Source organism: Bison bison, unplaced genomic scaffold, assembly GCF_000754665.1.
Source record: "Bison bison bison isolate TAMUID 2011002044 unplaced genomic scaffold, Bison_UMD1.0 scf7180017849866, whole genome shotgun sequence".
NCBI lineage: Eukaryota > Metazoa > Chordata > Mammalia > Artiodactyla > Bovidae > Bison > Bison bison.
The window spans coordinates 208,920-219,332 of record NW_011480439.1 but is presented as its reverse complement, the minus strand read 5'-3'; the positions used below and the strand labels follow the sequence as shown (position 1 = coordinate 219,332).

The following is a 10,413-nucleotide window of genomic DNA, read 5'->3' as shown; positions in this document are numbered from 1 at the left end:
CCACAGCCCTGCGGGTGGGCAGGGCGCGGCCATCCTGCAGGCTCCAGCGAGCTGAGGGCCGGGTGGCCCCCACGCCCACCATGACACGACCACCTGGGTTGGGTGGCCAGGCAGGCAGGCATCTACGCTCAGCCCCGCATGTCAGCAGCAGACCCAGGCAGGCTCTGCTCCAGCTTCCCCAGTGTTCTCCTCAGGGCCCGGAAGCTCTCCCCCAGGGGAGAGCGGATTCCTGTTTCCTTCTAGCCCACCTCAAGATGGACACGAAGCCAGCTCCACATGCCCCAGGGACGCAAGGACACGAATTTGTCCACAAAGTACAAATGCTGCTTTGGCCCACACATACAGGGGAATATAGGCCCTTTTGAAAATACCAGGAAGTGAGCTGGGCCTGCAGGAAGGCAGCAAGGGGGCAGGAATGCTGCCCGCGGCTGGGCAGGCGTCTGCAGGGCTGTGGGAAGGGGCAGGCGACGGGGCGACTGGACGACACGGTGAGCAGCAGGGAGCCTCACGGTGGCCACAGGCCAGACCCAGCCCTGCCCGTGGCAAAGCGATGGACACTGTCAGCCCGCTGCCGGCTCCCCCTGCTTCCATCTGGGCAGCCGGTTTCTGAGCACCTGTAAAGTGGAGACCAGGTGCCTTCTTGTCTGTTTGCGCCAGATGGAATCCGACACAGGCCAACGACTGTGGGGTTCACTCCCCTCCTCTAACACGAGGGGTAACAAAGTGAAAACACAAGGCCGTTACTCAGACTGGTTCCTATTTTAAGAAATAACACCTGAAATGGGCAAATTCAAAGGTCTCAATTTTCAGTGCAGGGTGTAATTATTGTCATTGTTTAAGCAATGCAAAAACAAAAATTACCAACTTTAGATGCTAAAGGCACCTTATTTATATAAAAGTACACGATGATTTAATTTTATCTCAAAACCAATCACACAGTAATTCTGCCCCCTAGTGTGTTTAAAAGAAATGGCGTCCAAATACACGAGGAGCTAGAAACAAGACCTTAATACACACCCATCGCCGCTTATTCACAAACACCAACATTACATGGTGATCAAAACCATCCCCAAGAAAAAAAAGGCAAAAAGGCAAAACGGCTGTCTGAGGAGGCCTTACAGATAGCTGAGAAAAGAAGAGAAGCGAAAGGCAAAGGAGAAAAGGAAAGATATACCCATTCAAATGGCAAGTTCCAAAGAATAGCAAAGAGAGATAAGAAAGCCTTCCTCAGTGATCAATGCAAGGAAATAGAGGAAAACAATAGAATGGGAAAGACTAGAGATCTCTTCAAGAAAATTAGAGATACCAAGGGAACATTTCATGCAAAGATGGGCTCAATAAAGGACAGAATTGGTATGAACCTAATGAAAACAAAAGATACTAAGAAGAGGTGGCAAGAATACACAGAAAAACTATACAAAAAAGATCCTGATGACCCAAATAACCACGATAGTGTGATCACTCACCTAGAGCCAGACATCTTAGAATGCAAAGTCAAGTGCCCTTAGGAAGCATCACTACGAACAAAGCTAGTGGAGGTGACAGAATTCCAGTTGAGCTATTTCAAGTCCTAAATGATGATGCAGACAGAGTACATCATGCGAAATGCCGGGCTGGATAAAGCACAAGCCACAATCAAGATTGCCTGGAGAAAGGTCAATAACCTCAGATATGCAAATAACACCACTCTTATGGCAGAAAGTGAAGAGGACCTAGAGAGCTTCTTGATGAAGCTAAAAGAGGAGAGTGAAAAAGCTGGCTTAAAATTCAACATTCAAAAATCTAAGGTCATGGTATCCGGTCCCATCACTTAATGGCAAAGATGCGGGAAAAATGGAAACAGAGAGAGACTTTATTTCCTTGGGCTCCAAAAATCAGTGCAGATGGTGACTGCAGCCATGATATTAAAAAACACTTGCCCCTTGGAAGAAAAGCTAATGACAAACCTAGGCAGCATATTAAAAAGCAGAGACATTACTTTGCTGACAAAGATCCACCTAGTCAAAGCTATGGTTTCTCCAGTAGTCATGTATGGATGTGAGAACTGGACCATAAAGAAGGCTGAGTGCCAAAGAATTGATGCTTTTGAACTGTGGTGTTGGAGAAGACTTTTGAGAACCCCCTGGACTGCAAGGAGACCAAACCAGTTCATTAGAAGGACTGATGCTGAAGCTGAAACTCCAATACTTTGGCCATGTGAAGAACTGATGTGAAGAACAGACTCATTGCAAAAGACCCTGATGCTGGGAAAGACTGAAGGCAGAAGGAGAAGGGGACGAAAGAGGATGAGATGGCTGCATGGCATCATCGACTCAATGGACTTGTCTGAACAAGCTCCGATAGATGGTGACGGACAGGGAGGCCTGGTGCGCCGCAGTCCATGGAGTCACAGAGTTGGACACGACTGAGTGCCTGAATAAGGAACAATAAGGACCAACTGAACAATCTCCAAAGACATGAGCTGCAAAATCCAGGTGCCCTGACGCCTGGCCGGGACTCCTGAGCAGGGCACAGCCGCTCACACTCCACTCCACAAGTGGCTGTTCAAATTTAACCAAAATTAGATCAAATAAAAGCGCTTCAGCCACAGCAGTCACACTTCCAGAGCCCATGGGCCACATGCAAGCACAAGTAGCTGGGTTAGCACAGACACCGAACATGTGCACCCTGCAGGAAGCGGGCTGGGCGGCCCTGCAGCAGACACAAAAGTGTCCTCCCTGATCTCTGAGGAAAGGAGGATGGTTAGAACAGCAGGGGAGCAAGCACCGTGAAATCCCTGGGTGCGGCGAAGGCCGCAGAACGTACCGCTCTTATCAAAGAAGGTGGAAAGCAGCCCCTGATGTGAACTGGGGTCAGATCCACACCAAATGATGGCCAAATATGAAAGTGACCAACATGCTAATAACAACTGATTCTTCAATGCCTTAATTATCCTCTCAACTTCACACTTACAGTGGTGGGTTGGTGGGGCATAAATTGGAAGATCCTCAGAAAGAAAACTATTTCCGTGTTAAGTAAATAAGATGGCTTAAAGCTATAGCCCATTATCACAAACTCTGACTACACCCCAGGGCCGAGGGCGCCTGCAGTCACGCGGCGCAGCTGAGGAGGCATCCGGCCCCATCATTCTCGGTCCCGCTGCCTCCCAGGCCCTCTGGCCCTGGCCGCTCTCAGAAACTCTCTCCAAAGCGCCAGCTCCTTCTCCTCCAGGCCTCAGCTTTGCGGTCGACGAGGAGAGCCCGCCCCGTGCTGCCTGCCACTGTCTTGTTTCCTGATCCGGAGACATCAGGACCTGCGGCGGCACCTCTGTGTACCGGCATCTCTGTGTACCGGCATCTCTGTGTACTGTCCGACTCGCTGGACTGACAGCCGCAGAGGCAGGAATCACATCAGCTCTACTGACCACTGCACACCCAGGCCCCGCCCAGCGGCGGGTGACTCAGCACCTCTTTATCAAGCGAATAAAGGGCGATGATGGTAATGACGTTCTGCTTTAATGGTACGTATCTGCGTGTGTGCTTTAATTGCATTAAGGTGATATATACACGAGTGGGATTTGAACTCGTGTGTATATATCACTTTGATGCAAATTAAAAATCTCGTAACACAAGAGGATTTGATTCTACAGGTGCCCTGCCGCATCCCTCTGAGGGCAACTTCTCATCGCTCTGCTTCAGGTCTGGTGGTTGCCTCCGAGCTCACCCTGACGCGCTTTCATCGCCTGCAGCAGACCCTCAGGTACTCTGTCCACTCCGCTTCCCTCGCTCACTGTCGTTTGCTGTTCAGTTGCTAAATTGTGTCCAACCCTTTGCAGCACCCTAACTGTAGCACACCCGGCCTCCCTGTCCTTCAGCCCCTCCCGGAGCCTGCTCAGACTCATGTCACTGAGTCAGCGATGCCCTCCAGCCGTCTCCTCCTCTGTCACCCCTTCTCCTCCTGCCCCCAATCTTTCCCAGCAACAGGGTCTTTTCCAATGAGTCGGCTCTTCACATCAGGTGGCCAAAGTATTGGAGTTTTAGCTTCAACATCAGTCCTTCCAATGAATATTCAGGGTTGATTTCCTTTAGGATTTACTGGTTGGATCTCCTTGCAGTCCAAGGGACTCTCAAGAGTCTTCTCCAACACCACAGTTCAAAAGCATCATTCTTCGGCACTCAACTTTCTTTATGGTTCAACTCTCACATCCATATGTGACCACTGGAAAAACCATAGCTTTGACTATACGGACCTTTGTCGGCAAAGTAACATCTCTGTGTTTTAACACGCTATCTAGGTTTGTCATAACTTTTCTCCCCGTGCTACTGGAAAGTAACCCCCTCCCGCAAAGGAAGGCTGTCCAACCTCTCAGCGGGCCCAGGGTGGCCAGACTCTTGCAGCCCTGAGACCACAAGTCAGAGACCCTCCCTTCTGCCATGGGGAAGGAGCCCACCAGACAACAGAGCCAGCACAGTAAGAGCTGAGATATGGAAACAGGTAACGTGGCCACAGAATGAAGCACACTGGGGGCCGCCACCCAGAGGGCACCCACTCCCACACCCCCAGGTGTGCTGCGGGCCTGGGCCAAGCTTTCCCGCTGTTTGTATTTCCCGAGATTAGAACTGCCTTTCGCTTTTCTTGCTGAACAAAGAAAGATATGCCTCTACCCGATAACTAGCAAGACCACTGCTTTTGAAAACGCTCATTCCTCTTGAAAAACTCGGGCCCCTTCCTATGCCTGCTACAGGGCAGGGACTTTGTGATCTCTCTCACTCTCTCTCGTGCAATGACTTTTTAAATTCACAATCATACATAAAGGCAACAGAACATCCTGACTTCCCGAATCTTTAACACAGCAGAGGCCCTCAGAAAGTTCGCACAGCACTGCGCCGTCAAATACACACAGGGCTCTGCGCACACCTGCACGCCGGGTGTGTTGGCAGGGCGGGGCACAGGCGCTGTAGCCAGGCTAGTGCGGTGCACCTACCGGACTTGAAGATGTGGATGAGACACATGAGCAGCGTGCCCAGCTCCTGGCAGTAGAAAGTCTGCTGCTGCTCGGTCACCTCCACTCTCAGCTGCTTTGTAACAATGTCCTCTAAGAGGACTCCAACCAGCTGGAGCAGAAACCTTCAGAGAGAGGGAGAAGGGGAGAGCAAAGTAGGTGACTGTCACAGAGCACTCCTAAGAAGTACACCCACGAACATCACACACACGGTAGGTACAGGGGGAGTCCAACGCAAGAGAAGCAGAACAGGGAAGCGTGAGTCGCTCAGTCATGTCGACTCTGTGCAACCTCACGCACTACAGCCCGCCAGGCTCCTCTGTTCTTAGGATTCCCCAGGCAAGAATATTAGAGTGGGTTGCCATTTCCTTCTCCAGAGGATCTTCCCGACCCAAGAATCGAAACTGGGTTTCTTGCACTGCAGGCAAATTCTTCACCGTGTGAGCCACCAGGGAAGCCCAATACAATGAGAGGAGGAGAGAGGCCCTGGATGAAGCCACTTGACCTCTCTGTGCACCACTTTCCTAACAAGATGGGATAAGCACAGCACCTCTGAGGGCGTGTCAGGAGGCTCAAGGGACCTGTGGTGTTCCTTCCAGGCTTTCAGCCATCAAGCGGGCTGATGCCCACCACAGGGCGTTCCTGCAGCCCGCACCTCAGCCACCTGCCTAACCGCGACAGCGTGAGCCGCAGGCTGCATGCTGACCAGGTTCACCCGCCTCATCTCCACGACGACCTCTACCTACGGCCACCCAAGGGTGGCACACGGCCATCACGCAGGCAGGAAGTGAGCGCCCAGGACATGCTCTGCAGGCTCTAACTCAGAGCACACCCGAGTACAGCAGACGAGGAGGCACACTTGTCTAACAGCAAGTCTGTACAGTGCCCGAGTCATGAGCGTGGCCTCCAAGGAGCTTCCCAACATCGACACGGGCAGACACGATCTGACACCACAAATACACTGGTGGGGCTTCCCAGGGGCTCAGTGGTAAAGAACCCGGCTGCGATGCAGGAGATGCAGGTTCAGTCCCTGGGTCAGGAAGATCCCCCGGAGAGGGGAATGCCAACAGGCTCCAGTATTCTTATCTGGAGAATCCCACGGACAAAGGAGCCTGGTGCGCTACAGTCCACAGGGTCGCAAAGAGTTGGACACAACTGAATGACCAAGAACACACAAGTATACGGAGGGGAGCACAGCAGAGCAGTCCACCTGGCAGGGAGCAGGATTCTGCTGCCTACGGTGTCAGGAGGGCAGTACACAGTGGGGAGGAAAAGAAGTGGCTCTTTTTAGTGGGTCTTCCTACGTTTTCCAACTCTCTGCAGGCAACGCACCCACAGACTAGTCTGGGCAGTCTTCAGAGGGTCTGATTCAGGACCTGACCGAGCCTGCAGAGAGGCAGGACCAAGGGCCAGAGACGAGGCTGGCTGGGCAAAGAGAACACACCGGCTCCTTAAGCCACCTTGTCGGTCTTAGGGCTCCAACACCACACGACAGCCCAAGGCCACGGACTAGACGTGACACGCACCTGGCAAATGTTTCTTCCGGCAGATTCTTCATCTGTCTCCCTTCAGTGTGCTCCTGCAGTGCTGAAGTACTGTCCCCATCTCTTAACCTACTGATTGTCGGACAGGAGACCAAGTACGGAGAGAAGGAGAGCTCCTGGATGCGGGACAGGACGATGTCCTCGGTCGACTGGGAAATCAGCACCCGCAGGATGGCCAGGATGCCTGACACCCACAGCTGGACCGTGCTCACCGCTGCCTGGGGACAGAGCCGGGGAAGCGCTGCTGAGGAGGACAGCCAGACACCCCCCTGCCAACGCCAGTTACGGAGACCCCCCTCACCCCCAGTTTGACAAAGCCCCCTGAGTCCCTGTCTTGCTGGTTCTCAAAGTGCGGCTGGGACCAGCGGCCTCAGTGCTGTCTGGAACCCCGTGAAACAGGCAAAGTCTCCACCCCCAGCCCTGCAGACACCCCCAGGCGCACCAGGTGGGGGACCCAGAACGCCACCAGGAGCCAGGTACTCACCAGGGTGTCTGGGGTGACGAACATACTCCGTAAAAGCATGTCCACAGGGCGTAGGGAGGAGGGGGCCAAAATCTCAAACAACGTGTTCAGCACTCCCAGGGCCTCGTGAGAATCAATGTGCATCTGTTGCGAGTGAATGTCGCAGACGTTTCCCCGTAAGCCAGCAGAAAAAAGGTCAACGCTGCCCTCCATGTGAGGTGTCTCACGGCCTGATGACCTGGACCATCCCATCGTTCCCACCCCGCAAAACTTCCATACGACTCAACGTCAGTAGCAAACCAAGGAAACGTTTTTTTAGAATAATACCGTAACAGCTACGTTTTTTTTCGCACGATGGAAATCTTTTCATTTCATTTAGATTTTTACTAAATAAACCAAATATGCTTTCTGCACAAATTCAAATAGATCCAAGTATGAGATTTACTCAGCTGAGCCCGCATGGCCTGCCACGGTCACCACCACTCCGGGGACCGGCCCCTGCTGCACCCCTTCCTGCACGCGCAGCTCCCCCACACGGGCGTCACACCGGCCCCTGCTGCACCCCCTCCTGCACGCGCAGCTCCCCCACACGGGCGTCACACTCTGTCCTCTACCTTCTTTCACTCTCTTCACCTGCACTCCATCCCCACCCCACCACCGAGCAGACGACGTTCGCAAATTAGTGCAGTTCTCTTTAACTTCCTCCACATTCCTGTACCTGTAGAGAAGTTTTTAAGTTGTTTCGAAAAATTGTATTATGTCTGTTTTTTTTCCACTAAAAAATAAATGAAGAACGGGTTTCAAACCTTAAGGTTACTTTTAAAGGATGCAGAATGGTCCTGATTGAGTGTGCACACAGCGCACTCGCCCGCCGCCCTGCCGTTGAGCCCGTCACTGCTGACAGGGTGCACATGGCCACGGCTGCGGGGAGTGCCTTCTCTCCTAGGTTTCAGAACACCGTGCCGCCTGCGCCTCCGGTTCCCCGCCCCGCCCCCGTCTGGTCCGCAGGGCCCCTCACGCCTCCAGGGCTCGGCCGCATCCCACTGCCCACCCACCCTGGCCCGCAGTGCCCCGCCCCCTCCAGGCTGGCACCCCAGGGGCTTGCTTCAGCCTCTTCGGGGACCTCCTGCTCTCCCAACCCAACACATGCGGATGAGGCTCCGAGCTCCCCCTGAATCTCGCTCCATCCAGGTGGCCCCTAAGCCGTCACCTTGCAGCCACTGACCTGCCCCTCCTCTCACGCCCACTGAAGCTGTCAGCACAGCTCGCTGGTTCTGCATCCGAGCTGCGTCCAGCGGGTGCCCCTTCCTGCCCCTCTGTCCCCATGCCCGGGTCTATGCAGGCCCTGAGCTGTGAGCGGCTCTCTCCGCTACCCCTACCCTGACCGCCTGTTCAGCTCTCAGATTCACCCTGCCCCCCTTCCTACCAAGACCCCTGAGGGCTCTCCCACAGCCCCCCCAGAGAGAGCTTCCCCAGGTATCTGCTCAGGTCACCCTCACGTCCTTCGCGTCCCCCCTCTACAACCCTCGTCAGACGCTACAGACAGTAACCAGGCCCTGTGCTGGCTGTCTCCAGCCCTAGGCCAGCATCCTCTGGGGCCAGGAGGGCAGGCGTGGTCATGGGGTACGTGCGGATGCACCCTGCGCTGTGCCCCTGGCCCACAGACCACCCGGCACACAGTGCCACTGCAGGGGAAGGTACGCTGGGCGTTCACCCCGCACTGCGGCCCCGGCCCGCTGCCTCCTCAGTGTCTGCGGTGAGAGGAGCGCAGAGCTCACGGAGCCCCACCCTGGAGACGCGTACCTGCGGCCATGGATGCCTCAGCCAGCTGCAAACAGCGGAGCCACCCACTCATTAAAAGTGCGTCTTGTCAGGCCCTCCCCGGTGGTCCAGGAGCTGGGACCCATCCTTCCACTGCCTGAAGCCTGGGTCTGATCCCTGGTCGGGAGCTGAGATCCCGCAGCCACATGTCAGGTGCCAGTCATCAAAAAAATCCTGTGTATCTGTTGTTCTTACCAAACGCCATGACCCCGCTCCCCGGCCCCCACCCCGGCCTCAGGATGACAGTCTGTGATGAGAGCAGAGCAAGCAGCTGACGCCGTGAAGACAGGGCCTACCCGCTCCCGTCAGCACCAAGAGCCATGGGCACCGCACCGCCCAGAGCACTCACTCCCGAGCTGGCCGACCTGGACGAGCTGACGGGCACCTGCTGGCGGCACCCACGGCACCTCACAGCCAGAGCTGTGCCGGCGGCAGGCGGGGTGTCCTGGCAGCGGCCTCTGGAGTGACCGTCTTTGGCGCGTCCCTGCTGCTGACTCCGAGGCGGTGCTGCACCCGGCAGGGAGTCCCGCCCTCAACCCTGCACGTGTGGGGCCCACCGATGGCACCGTTCAACCACAGAGATCCTAAGTGTCGGCTTACTGCTAAGCTACTCTGTAAGCAGCAAGAGAAAACCCTCCCTGACAGAGCAAACAGGAGGGAGGCAGGGTGAGCCGGAAAGGAGGCAGCCCCGAGGCGCCGTGGGCACCAGGCTGTCTCTGACCCGGGCCCCGCACTGGCCCCGGTGCACAGTTAACGCCGATGAAACGTGCCCGCTGGGAGTGAGCCTGAGCACGCAGCTCCAAGGCTGGCCCCACGGGAGGCGCAGGTTGGGGGCGGGGGGGGACGCACCTGCTGCTTGGCCAGCATCGGGAGGATGACGTCGGCCACCTGCCGGGACAGCCGCTTCCACCTGTCCTCGCTCTCCTTGTGGCACTGCCGCAGGACCAGCGTGAACATCTCCAGCACCTGCGGGGACGGCCCAGATGCTTGAGCCCGGCCCGCACGCCCCAGGCGCCGTGCACACCAGGCGGACCCAGCGCGGCCACGCCTCGGGCCTTCCCAGGCTCCAACCAGAGGAAAGCCGGGCACCTGTCGGCCTCGGGCAGAGCACAGGGGCAGGACCGGACCGCCGCGCAGGGGCCCCGGCTGAGCCTTCCCCTCTGCTCTGCGCTCTGCAAAGCTCCCCTGCCCCTGAAGACGGTTTGGGTCCCCGGCTCCCGTGAGCCTTCCCCTCTGCTCTGCGCTCTGCAAAGCTCCCCTCCCCCTGAAGACGGTTTACTTCAGAAGAGTTCTCCGTGGGTGAGCCCCAGTTTGGTCGTGATCCCTCCTAAACAGAGACCCCTGAACTCCTGCTTGATAAACACGGCCTTGCTGGCATGGGGCCACCGTGAACCTGCTGCCAGGACGGCGCTCACACGACAGCAGACAGGGAGAGATGCAGGTGCCAGGCAGCCTGCAAAGCTGAAAATGCTTAATCGCAGAGACAGTCTACAGCCCAGTCTATAAAATGCCATGTTCCAGGCGGAGCCCACTCTCTGGAAAGCCTGCCCGGCCGCCTCCTCCCACAGCGGCCTCTCCCTTCCCAGGACCCAGCGGCACGTACG

General features: G+C 55.9%; 1 protein-coding gene across 1 annotated transcript in view; it reads right to left on the bottom strand.

Moving 5' to 3' along the window:
* Positions 1-10,413, bottom strand: part of HTT (huntingtin) — a 113,987-nt gene that overhangs the window by 34,201 nt on the left and 69,373 nt on the right. Inside the window, 4 exon segments of the mRNA XM_010848065.1 lie at positions 4,964-5,106; positions 6,508-6,743; positions 7,010-7,132; positions 9,659-9,775. Coding sequence (XP_010846367.1) covers positions 4,964-5,106; positions 6,508-6,743; positions 7,010-7,132; positions 9,659-9,775 — 619 coding nt within the window.